Below are 12,770 nucleotides of genomic sequence, written 5' to 3'. Positions count from 1 at the left end.
AATGTGGTTTTTCCCCATGTAAATGTTTTTATGTTTGACACTGTCACGGTTGTGTGCAGTTGTACGATGGGGTACAACAACGGGACAGGTTATAACTCCAGCAGGACAGGTTATAACTCCAGGAGGACAGGTTATAACTCCAATAGGACAGGTTATAACCCCAGCAGGACAAGTTATAACTCCGGCAGGACAGGTTATAACCCCAGCAGGACAGGTTATAAACTCCATCAGGACAGGTTATAACTCCAGCAGGACAGGTTATAACTCCAGCAGGACAGGTAATAAACTCAAGCAGGACAGGTTATAACTCCAGCAGGACAGGTTATAACCCCAGCAGGACAGGTTATAAACTCCATCAGGACAGGTTATAACTCCAGCAGGACAGGTTATAACCCCAGCAGGACAGGTTATAACCCCAGCAGGACAGGTTATAACTCCAGCAGGACAGGTAATAAACTCCAGCAGGACAGGTTATAACTCCAGCAGGACAGGTTATAACTCCAGCAGGACAGGTTATAACTCCAGCAGGACAGGTTATAACTCGAGCAGGACAGGTAATAAACTCCAGCAGGACAGGTTATAACTCCAGCAGGACAGGTTATAACCCCAGCAGGACAGGTTATAAACTCCATCAAGACAGGTTATAACTCCAGCAGGACAGGTTATAACCCCAGCAGGACACGTAATAAACTCCAGCAGGACAGGTTATAACTCCAGCAGGACAGGTTATGACCCCAGCAGGACAGGTTATAACCCCAGCAGGACAGGTTATAAATTCAAGCAGGACAGGTTATAACCCCAGCAGGACAGGTTATAACTCCAGCAGGACAGGTTATAATTCCAGCAGGACAGGTTATAACTCCAGCAGGACATCTTATAACTCCAACAGGTAACGCAGAAGGCAAGACAACAAGGCATTAATAAAAACATACTTGTACAGGACAGCAAACACAAGGGCATTAAATAGGGAGGTCTAAGAAAGGATAATCAACAAGGGACGGGTGTCAGGAATGAAACACTGAAGGGAAGCTAATGAGAGAAGTCGTGACCGACAATAATATGTTTCTTTCCACGCAAAAGACGTGGTACAGTCATGACCCTGAGTAAATCATGACAGACACAAATTAACTGAGGTTGGGTCAAGGATTGAGACGTTTGGGGACCTCCTGCTAATAAGGACAAACTTTCAAGTATACAGGCGATGGAAAACTAATATCTTTAAAAAAAATTATTTTCACCTACTACGGGCATTTCCAGATAGGCTACAAATACACATTGAATCCACGTCGACATGAAGTAAGTAGCACATGCTTTATGCTCTACGACACTGGAGCAGTCGATTCGCATGTGCCTTTCTTACATTTTGTGTAATATTCTGATTTGAGAATTGCTCAGATAAAGTGGGTCCAAGTGTCAAAGAGTTAACTTTATTTGTACAAGCCAAACACAGTGAGATTGTCATGAACTGTCACGGATGTGTTAGAGAGAACCCAATTGCAGGCAGCGAAACGGGGATGAAGGGGTTAACAAGAAAGACTTTAATGACTAACAAAACACAAAACAAAGGCCCACAATGGGGTAAAAGAACATGAAGGAGGACTTAACTAAAACAGACTAGCGCTAACACTCACAAAGACTAACTACTACAAAACACCAAGACTAGATTTGACTGACTAAACTAAAGCAGGTTTCATGTACAAGACAACAAGAATGGCATACAAGTACAAGGTAACACGTACAACGAACGAGCACAAGACAATAGACAAGAGGGCATTAAATAGGGAGACTAACAAAGGAGATAACAATGGGCAGGTGTGGGTAATGAGACACAGGAGGAAAGCAATACTAGGAACGAGAGGGGCGGGAAACACTGACGAGACACGAGAAAGCACATGGCAGTCAGAATCACAACAAAGCCATGTCTTTCTCACACAAAACCTAAGGCTATGCCATGACTCCGCTGCAAGACCAAGAATTAACATGACATGATAGCGGAATCATGACAGAGATCTTCCCAAAGCATCTCAAGTTGCAGTGTTTTCCACCCCCTAGTTATAGTCAGATATGTTCCTGTTATCTCTTGTCATGTCTTTCCACCAATAGATTTATGCTGTTGTGGAATTTTCTTATTCCTTAATCTAGGTTGAGACAACTTTGACAAACGCAATACACAGAGAGGTGAGGAAGTACTTTGCAAAGTATTTTATTGTCGTTTAATCTGCATCATAAGCAATGAGCATGGTGCAGAGAAAAGGCGCTCTTTATATATATGATTAAAACGTGACAGCCCCTCCCTTTGCCCCCCCAGCAAGAATCCCGAGATGGGTTACGAGAAGTGATGCCCGTTATTCCAAACAGAACATCTTGGCCTCTGCTCGAGGGCAAAGGCAGAGTGGTATGACGCGTATAGATGCTTGGGCATCGTGGAAGACTTTCAAGTCTTTTGACGAAATAGCAGACAGAGGCCGTCAGCCTCTCCGTCAGCATCCCAGCAGCCTCACCCCTCCATACCTCCGCCTGCAGTTCAGGTGCTTCTTCCTCAGGTGGCCCCCCGCGGACTGTGGTTTCAACTAAGGACGTCAGCTAACTGTCAGGAAACAGCTGGAAGGAGCCACCCGCGGAGACCTAGGACATTGGGCGCATGTCCGGCCCCACGATCGGTGTCGAGCTGCATGGGATGGTCATTGCCACGTCCAGCATCAGGCCGGGCCCTTCTCAGGGCCTGGTGCCCACTTGGTCTCCAGGATAGCGTCCTTCTCCCTGGGTGCCCACATCATGCAGTAGCCTAAATTTGACGTTGTAAAATGCCACTTCTGCAGCCCTCCGCACTCTCCATGCGTTCGGCAGCGAAGACTTTTGGCAGTAAGTCAGCACACTTGCTCGCCCCCTCAGGGCCCTGACCTGACAGCTGTACTGCCACCACAGAAGCTCCCCCCACGGGGCAATGAAGCAGATCTCCCCACTAGTTCCTCCGTCAAGATGTCTTGGGGCCTGGTCACAGCTTCCTAGCACGTCACGGTGCCTAGTGAGGATGATCCGCCTCGGATCAGTTGCCAGGCACTCGCCCAAGTCATGGGACATTGACTAGGTGAGATCGCTCCCGTACTTTGGCTCGAGGTCGCCACCGTTCTGGAGAAGGGGGCAATGGAGCCCGTTCCTCTGGCTGAAATGTCTTAGGGGTGACAACCTCTACTTCATTTTCCCTGTGTAAGGTGGGGGGCTGCGCGGAGGCGCATCCTGTAGTCCGTCGGGCATCAGGATTGGTTTGTGGCTATTGACCCGAAGGACGCGTACTTCGTGCCTCGATTCTCCAGCAGACCATTTCCTCGTTTATTGCTCTTAAGGGTCGAGCTTACAAGTAGAGCATCCTCCCCCTCGGTCTGGCCCTCCAACCCTGTGCCTTCACTAAGGTCACGGAGGCTGCCCTCACTCCCCCCAGGAGCTGGGCGTGCGTATGCTAACTATCATGATGACTGACCTATATTGGCACTCGTGGGATCTGTGGCCTACGCACTGGGACTATGTGCCTAGCACCTCGACCGATTGAGCTTATGGATCAACTTGGACAAGAGCATACTCTCCCCTGCCGGAGCACCTCTTTTCCCGGTATGGGACTAGACTCTGTTACCATACAGCATGCCTCATGAGAGCGTGCCCAGCCAATGGTGTGCTGCCTGGCCCTTGTCAGGCAACAGTCAGTGGTCGCCCTGATTCACTCAGAGGCTCCTGGGGCATATAGCTTCCTTGTCGGCAATCGTGCCGTTCAGGTTGATGCATATGAGACCACTTCAGCATGGGCTTCAGAGTCGGGTTCCCTGGAGAGCGTGGCACACCGGCACAGGACGTGTTCCCATCACATCTATCTGCCGGCGCAACCTAGACAGCATAGCTGCCCTCGTGTATGTCAACCGTCAGGTGGCGTTCGTTCATGGCAGACGTTGCAACTCGCCCGACGCCTCCTCTGGAGTCAGCAGTGGGTGGTGTCCCTGCGGGCCTTCCATATCCTAGACGACCTCTATCAAACAGCCGATGTGCTCTTTGCAGGTCACTCCGCGGAAGTTGGCGACTCCATCCCTGCAGTCCATTGCATTGGGAGCAGTGTCCTGCACAGGGAGTCCTGTTTGCCCCCTGCATACCTCCCATTGGCCGCTTAGGTACTCCCTAACCGAGACCTCCTCGGTACGGATGCCTCCACGCACAGCTGACTGCAGGGCAAGCGGGAGTACATCTTCCACCCCAGTGAGCCTCCCCACACAGGTACTGTGTGGAGCTGGTAGAGGAGCTTCAAAGTCTGCTAGCTGCACCCGATTGGCCCAACCAGACTTGGCTCTTGAAGCACACACTCTGACGGCCACTCACCGCTGGCGAGAAGGGCACGGTCTGGCATCCGAGCCCTGGACGGGACGAGAAGATCTGAAGAGACCTGTCTCCTGCTCTTGTGAGCATGGTCCATCAAGAAAGAGCACTACCACTAGGCGACGGTCGCTATAAGTGGCGCATCTTCTCGCCCTGCTGCGCTTCCTGTAGCACAGAGTGCCTTGGTCTGTGTCGTGCAGGGCGGCACGACCCGATCAGCAGATTCCTAAGGGGCACACGGGGGGCTAATCCCCACTGTTGTTATCCGTACCCTCTTGGGACCTTAACATGGTCCTGGTGGGCCTCCATCTGGAGGGAAGGGGATCAGCACGCACTCTCCGTGTCCAGCGGGTACCTAGAGTTGGGTTACCCCAAGTGGACTAGACCCGGACTCTGGCCACATGCCCAGAGTCCCCACTACCCCCGCGCGGACTAGGCGGTGGGGAACGTGCAGGCGCTCCCCCTGGGAGGAAGTCCCAACCCAGACATCTGCAGAGCTGCGGGTTGGGCTGCATCCAGCCTTTTTTTCCGCATGGGCATCGAACCTGTGTCGGACCAGGTCTTGGGTGACCAGTGGCAGGGCGTACTCCTGCGACGCCCCTTCTCCCCTCTTCAGGCAAGTAAGCGCGCTATTCCAGCCTCCCTACTTCCTCCATTAGACGAAGTATAGGGATTCCTTCCATCACCAAGCACTTGGGGAGTAGGAGGCTGGCGGAGCAGCTCGTATTCTCGCCCAGTATATGTGAGTTTCCCTCACAAGGTGAACCCTTGTACCTGGGCGTAGTGAATCCCCTCCTTGGGAAGTTCCGTCTGACGCTTTCTCACTCTTGGTTTAACTGTCGGGGAACCTGTAACCTCCCCACGGTGGTCTCCACCGCTTGCGTGCACCTACTCCCATGAGTTCTCCCCACTGGTGAGACCGTGTAGGTATTCCACATATGATCTCCCTATGGCAGATGTGGGCCCCGCAGGCGAGGGGGTAGCGCTTCCCATTACTCCTTACGGTGCCGGGCTTGAGAGACGGCTCTGGTGCATCTACTTGCTTCCTCTTTACACCGAACCTCCTCCAGTAACTGGTAATGCTGTTCCTTTGGTGTCGCTTTTCACCATGTGGGTGTGGTTAATGCAAAGTTCGAGAAGCCACCCGGGACCAGAAGGGCCACTGGGAAGCACTCTTTCCTCGCTGAGAGAACGCGCTACGGTGACCATGGTGATAATGTTAAAGAAGAAGCTTGTGTAAATTGATAGACTAATAGCTAAAGTGTATTATGTCTCCATACTGATGTTTTTTTCCTATTGTAAATTAATCTGGATAAAGCACCCCAGAATAAAAATGTTGTCATCATTTACTCACCCTCTTGTCATTTAGACACCCTCTGTATGACTTTCATCGACAGAAAACAAAAGAAGATATTTTAAACTATACATTTAAATATCTGAATGTGACTATTGTTTTTTCTTAATTTTATGTCGATTTTACATTTTTACTTTCCCACATAAATAGCTGTTAAAGCTGATATAATAGGAATGTACATTTTATTAAGTTAAACGTGCGTGAAACTTCTTTGTACTATTAAATAACATTTAGGCCTACACTCACCGGCCACTTTATTAGGTTCACCTTACTAGTTCACCTTACCGAGTTGGACCCCTTTTGCCTTCAGAACTGCCTTAATCCTCCGAGGCATAGATTCAACAAGGTTCTGGAAACGTTCCTCAGAGATTTTGGTCCATATTGACATGATAGCATGACGCGGTTGCTGCAGATTTGTCGGCTGCACATCCATGATGGGAATCTCCCGTTCCACCACATCCCAAAGGTGCTCTATTGGATTGAGATCTGGTGACTGTGGAGGCCATTTGAGTACAGTGAACTCATTGTCATGTTCATTGAGTTGCTGCCATGTGATTGGCTGATTAGAAATTTGCGTTAACGAGCAGTTGGATAGGTGTACCTAATAAAGTGGCCAGTGAGTGTATGTTCTATTTTATTTTTTAATCATTGTCTTTCCTCTTTATTCCCTCAAACATTTAAAAAATATTTTGAACATATTGTTTTACAATTTTAACATCAATCATACATATTGTACTATAATGTATGCTTCTATCATATATAATAGTATTTGTAATTTTTCATAACCTTACATAAAGGCTCAAATATGCGTAATTTGGGACAGTATATTATTTATAAATATATTATGATTGTCAGTGTCTCTTTTTAACTGCATATTCTTACACTTCAAGGACCCTGATGATGCATGTGTGGTGGACGAGTGAACAAACAGGAAGTCTGAGGGCGTTTAAGGGAAGTGATGTGGGTTGGGGGATGTGGAGGGGGAACGCAGCAAAGACATCAGACAGACCCCCGATGACTTTATAAAAACTTATTTGAAACTATCCAATACACTTAGTTTATAGGCCATCTATAAAGGTTGTGTGATACATAGTTTACTCAAAGTAAAATAGGCCAAATCATATTTTAAGGTCATGAGTTTTTATGGTAATAATATTGTGAGCAGGGCGGGATGAGAGCCGTGAGGGAACGCAAGTCATAACGAGCATGACCTGTGCCTGCACTGGTCTCACATCTCTCACTGAGGAGCTCCGGAAGCATAAGAGAGGAGTCACAACAGGGAAGGGCGAGAGAGGCCCAGGCCTGAACTTTATATTCGGTTTTATTATGATTGTTTGTTTGTTTATTTATTTTATTAAAAGTTGCTTTTTCGTTCGCCGGTTCCAGCCTCCCACTTTCCTTACATGGAAAGTTGCTACAAATATTTTTTAATCTGAACATTTGTAGTCTATGGTCAGGCTAGTCTGAATTGAATTTGCTTAGTGTCACCCACAGTACTAACTCATGTATTTCTGTGGTTTCAGAAGTTTCGAAACGTCATCAAACCGTTATGAGAAGTACACACTTCCTTTACTGAAGACTTAGTAATCTACATTCAATTTATGTTTGCAATGATGGCGTCGCGGCTGCTCCTGTCATATGCTCTGCTTATATACAACACAGGTACCAAATCACTATTAAGATATAAATGTTTTTTAATTCAATATAATTATCGTGTATAGGATAGTATTATGATTAAACATTTTAATGATTAAGTAGTGGTGGATTCTTGTAATAAAAAAGTGTACTGATTGTTAAAATAAAAGAACTGACAGATTAATGTGTCTGATTTACAATAAACTTCTATTAAATAAAATGACTGGTAAAAAATGTGTCGCAATGTCCCTTACATAAAAATCACATGAATCACACACATTTTGCATATGTGATCACATGTGTAGACCCATGGGCTTTACACAGAATTAACATGGAAGGAATCACATATGTTTTCACACATGTGAAATTTATGTGGTTTTTCTATAAACAATAATTGTGAAATAAGCTATTAAACTTAAAGGGGAACAGAACAGTACAAAACTTTCACATTACACCAACACTGCAGTGCCTGTCATGTACAGTAGCAAACAAACCTTTTGGTCTTAAATTCAGAACACATCTAAATATATTTCAAACAAGAACATGTATATTCATGACATTTCTCTAATGATTAAAGACGTATTTTCTCTCTCTTCAGGGTTCAGTGCTGGAGACACTGTGTTTATGGAGACAGGAACTTCTGTTCAACTGAATATCCGGAAAGAAAAACTACCTGTTGAGTTTGATGATATATGCTGGAAAAATGAACGATTTCAGAATCTAGTGAAATATGTTAGATTGAAGGATGCAAAACCTCACTCTTCCTACATAAACAGAGTGGATTTCAATAATGAAACATTCTCTCTAACTCTAAAGAACATGCAGAAGAATGACAGTGGAATCTACAAAGCAATAGCAAGTTCAGAAAATGATATAATTATTGCTGAACACAAAGTATATGTTTTAGGCGAGTAAGATAAATTGTATTACTGAGTCAAATGTTACTGTAAATAAGAAAATAGAGTTGTCCCATGTCATTCAAAACCTGCATGACTTTCTTTTTTCTGCATAACCCCAAAATATTATGAAGAATGCTACCAAACAATAAATCAATTTTATTTTGTAGATTTGTAATATAATGTTTAATAACCTTCAGTTAAAATTAGTTTATATTTTTAGTTAGATGTTTTTAAATCATTATTATTTGGTCCACGTTTGACCAGCAGTTTTGAATTGAAGTGTTCTGTTATTAATAAATCCCATATTAACACTTATTGAAGCAAAACCTTCTGAAGATAAATGTTAAATATCTGTGTGTTTCAGATGCAGTGGATGCCCCTTTCCTGACTGTAAACTCAAACTGGTCAAGCACAGAAACCTGTAACTTTACATGTACAGCAGATAATCTTACAATCATAAACTATTACAGTAACAGCTGCTCTGATGAAGTGAAATCATCTGGAATCCACAATTTAAGTCTGAAATGCACTGATGACTTCATCATTTGTAACCATAGCAACCCTGTCAGCTGGAAGATCAACACAAATACTATTCAACAACTCTGCGCTTTTAACCCAGGTACATCAACACATCAATGTAAATGAGAACAAATAGGGTTCCATGTTTCTGAATATTTGATTATTTTAGCCATGCAGAACAATTCTGAAAACTAAATAAACATAACTTATGTAAGTTGAAAAACAGGCTGCAAAAACTGAATTCTGCTCTGTACTTTCACATCTAGAGAAAATAACCTATGGTGCAGGAAATCTCAAATGGGTGATTCCTCTTATTTGTATATTATTGGTTGTGGTTGCCGTTTGTTTCTACAAGGATAAAAAAGGTATAGAACATATCTTACATTCATGTTTTGACATACAGTATCATTAAGAAATTGAATTACTGTTCCCTAGGAAAGCTATATTTCATACAGTGGTATACTTGCAATTAAATATTGGTAAATACATGCTTTTTTCGATGTGTATAAAACATACAATATGCTTTAGATCAGTAATTTGGGTATTCCAGCAGTAAATAAGACATCAAAGGGTGTTAACTGTATGTGCAATTTTGTGCTATCTGTTACATGTTGTAAAGTATATTACTTTTCTACAGTGCGTTTTTTAAATGCCCAGCAGAGTGAAATCACAGTCTACGCAGAGGTTCAGGTACGTTTAAAATGATAATGAATTCAGAATGTCAGAAATAAAAGCATAGACTATCTTAGCAACTCTAGTGTAAATGTATGCACATTGAACACAGTTGAAGGATTATGTCTGGACTCTGTCTGCAGGAGAACATATCACAAAAACTGCTGGAAATGAAGGGATCAGCAAATGCTCACACCATGGATGAACCTGCAGAAAAGGAGCATGATGTCACAATAGCAACCAGCCAGACCACTACTGATCCTGACTCTATAAATCAAGTAAAACAAGCAAGATTAAAACCTTTTTTGTTAAATACTGTATATGAAATGAGGGTTCATTTAAATCAAAATCAAACCAGAAAACAAGTCTCATTGCACACCTGATGTTGCACGATGCAATGCTACAAGAGACAATATAACGCATTAGAACTCATAATTAAAATTATTGTCCACACCGGACATGGTCCGACGATCCCATTAGAACAAGCAGCTTGAAAGTTGTTTCAATGGTAACAGTGGTGCGTTGGCGTTGAACACCCTGTTCTGATGACGCAAAAGTTGAAACTATGGCAGCGGAGAGGCCATTCTTTGTATTATTTTTGATATGCTATATTTTTCCTCTAAATCTCTTAAGACAAAAATGTCTTCTAATATCTTAAATTGTTGTGATAGCTGTCTCTTTAGTACTGCATGGTACATGTTGTTGACATATAATGGGCTGACATTTTTTACACACCTACCAAACAAGAGAAAACGTAACTCAAACCATGTTGCATACTGTTGCATACTGTTTCAAGGAAACATGTCGTTCAATCCGCAAACTGTAGCAAAACGTGCTATATGTGCCCGTGTTTGCCAGTTTAGTCATGTGACACCAGTGGCGGTTCTACACGGAGGCCTAGGGAGGCCCGTGCCTCTGTAGACATGTCCCTGGCCACCCCTGTGGCCCCCCGTGCTGACCAAAAAAAAGTATCAATTAATTATGATTTTACATGCGAGCGCCAAAAGCGGAACTAAGACGACTCGTTCTACACGGGTGAATTAAAGCGGCGCTCCCAAACACTGTAGCCGCCTGCGGTCGGTGCTGCTCGGCTCAGCAACTACTCTTGGAGAGACAATTTCTCCTGGTGCAAGAGTCGAAGCAGGTAAGAAAAAACTGTTTGATCTCATAAGTGACTTGTTGTTCTTGCACATAACCATGTTACTTTTGTTCCTTACATTGATAATAAAATCAAGTTTGTAAATGTCTGGTTTCGATATGTTTAGAAACGTATTCATATCTAAGCAAACTTATTGAAGCAGAAGCGAATATCTAAATGTCAGTATCCTTGCTACTAGGTCTACACAATGCCCTCACGGAACAAAAATATATGGGAATATACTTCAAAATGTAATGCGATATATTACATAATGAATTTCCATATATGGGAAACTAATGCTTATATTTTTCAATATACTGCAATATATGCATTGATCATGAATGGCTAATACATATACAATATTTATAAATGACTGTGTGACACATAACCTATGGCAGTGTTTTCCAATCCTGGTCCAGAAGTACCCAAGCTCTGCACATTTTCCACATCTCTCTAATCAACTACACCTGTTTCAACTTATCAGCAGCGTCATCAAAAATGTGTAGTGTTGGGGGTCCAGGACCAGGATTTGGAAAAACTGCCCTATGATCACAAAAATCTAATTTGGTTTCCACCATGTGACAGAGTTTGAGAAGTCACATGGACTTAGACATCAATATTTTATTAAAAAACTAAATAAATGTTCCATCCTAACTAAGCAAATGGCTCCTTTCCATAGTTTCCTTGATTCTACCTTTGACTCAACAGTTTTTTGTGTTTATTTCAGAATCCACCAGCAACAAAGAGCAAAACACATAATCCAGTCACTCCAGTCACTGTCTACAGCACCGTTCAACCTCATCCAATACCACCGACATCTGAAAGTGATAAAACAATGTATGCTGTGGTAAATAAAGCTGGGTATGAATCTGTGCATTAAGAATGAAATTCATAGGATCAATAGATTAAAGAGATCACCCAAAAAGGAAAATGTTCATACTTTACTCACTGTCATGTCATTCCAAACTTTTATGTCCATGTTTCTTCTGCCAAGCACAACAATAATTTATGAATTTTAAAGATTGTTGGTAACCAAATAACATGGGACTGAGACATTTCTCAAAATATCTTCTTACTGCTTGTTTTCCACAAATGAAAGATACAGGTTTTTAAAGACATGCGTGAATAAATGAAGACAGAAATATTATATTTACTGTCCCTTTAAGAGTACGCACAGAACCTCTGCAACAGGAAGTGTTTCTTGTCTGAATGTGTACTGTACAGTGGTGTAGCAAGTCAGGTCCGGGCCCATATGCAAGAATTTATACTGGGAACCATCTGTCCATTTGAACCACGTTGCACACTGCTGGACATTGGATGCATTATTTAAATATTGACACCCGTCAATTGCACTTAAATAGTAACTGCAGACTACTGTAATAATCTCGTCATCTGTCATTCTGTCTGTATTTTCTTTGTGTTAATAAAAAAATCATAAATAAATAAAAACATTAGCAACTGGATTTATAATTAGAATTGTTTGTGGCTCACACGACAATATAAAATCTCCCATTATTCAGATAGATTTCTATTGCAGTTTTCTCAGCACCTGTACAGTAACACTTTAAAACCACTTCTTGGAAAGTGTTTATATTGTCAAGAGTCATTTTGATGTGCGAATATGTGTGTTTTTAAGACAAGGCAAATAAAAACAGCAATTACCCATGTGAAACATGTGAATATAGAACAAGAAGCCTGATTATAATTTTAATCTAATAGATTTGCGTTTCATATGACCCTTTAAGTTTCTTCCTGATGCACAGATACACCAGTAAGAGAAGACACTGCTGCTCTTAAACACACACACACACACAAATACTAATTAAACAGATTTTATTATTGGTTTGTTTATTGAATTATTGGTAATTTACCATATTTCATGCTAAGTTAGTTTAAGTTAGCTAACTAAATTTTTACATTTATCAAATAGAAGTAAATTTGGTCTCGAACATCATCAACATTTTCTGTTTTGTGGCAAATCAAATTTGGTACAGACACTAAATACTCAATACTTTAATATTTTTTTCATCCAACATTGTAATATTACCAGTATGTTTAGGGTGGGCCCTTCCAACAACGACCCGCATCATGCAATTCCTCTTTTGCTCACAGTCCATGGGATGCATGACTGTGTAACATATGTCACCCGGTGACAGGGCCGAGGGTTATTTACCACACTCCGGAGGAGCAGACACCA

The 12,770-nt window shown here is 42.6% G+C and overlaps 1 protein-coding gene across 1 annotated transcript; it reads left to right on the top strand.

Annotated features, from left to right (window-relative positions):
- Positions 1–7,237: 7,237 nt before the first annotated feature.
- LOC306891629 (SLAM family member 5-like) lies at positions 7,238–11,995 on the top strand. The gene is made up of 7 exons (XM_079452004.1): positions 7,238–7,372; positions 7,944–8,252; positions 8,609–8,863; positions 9,030–9,128; positions 9,401–9,453; positions 9,579–9,713; positions 11,301–11,995. Exons 1-7 carry the CDS (start codon positions 7,312–7,314, stop codon positions 11,451–11,453), a joined length of 1,065 nt encoding a protein of 354 aa, XP_079308130.1. The 5' UTR covers positions 7,238–7,311; the 3' UTR covers positions 11,454–11,995.
- The last annotated feature ends 775 nt before the right edge of the window (positions 11,996–12,770 follow it).

This window comes from Barbatula barbatula (genome assembly GCF_947034865.1).
Source record: "Barbatula barbatula genome assembly, chromosome: 3".
Taxonomy (NCBI): domain Eukaryota; kingdom Metazoa; phylum Chordata; class Actinopteri; order Cypriniformes; family Nemacheilidae; genus Barbatula; species Barbatula barbatula.
This window is presented reverse-complemented; position numbering and strand designations above follow the sequence as displayed.

Coding starts and splice junctions, on each gene's coding strand:
- LOC306891629 (XM_079452004.1), top strand. CDS start 7,312: ATGTTTGCAATGATGGCGTCGCGGCTGCTCCTGTCATATGCTCTGCTT. Junction 7,373..7,943: donor TCTGCTTATATACAACACAG/GTACCAAATCAC, acceptor CTCTCTCTTCAG/GGTTCAGTGCTGGAGACACT. Junction 9,454..9,578: donor CAGTCTACGCAGAGGTTCAG/GTACGTTTAAAA, acceptor CTCTGTCTGCAG/GAGAACATATCACAAAAACT.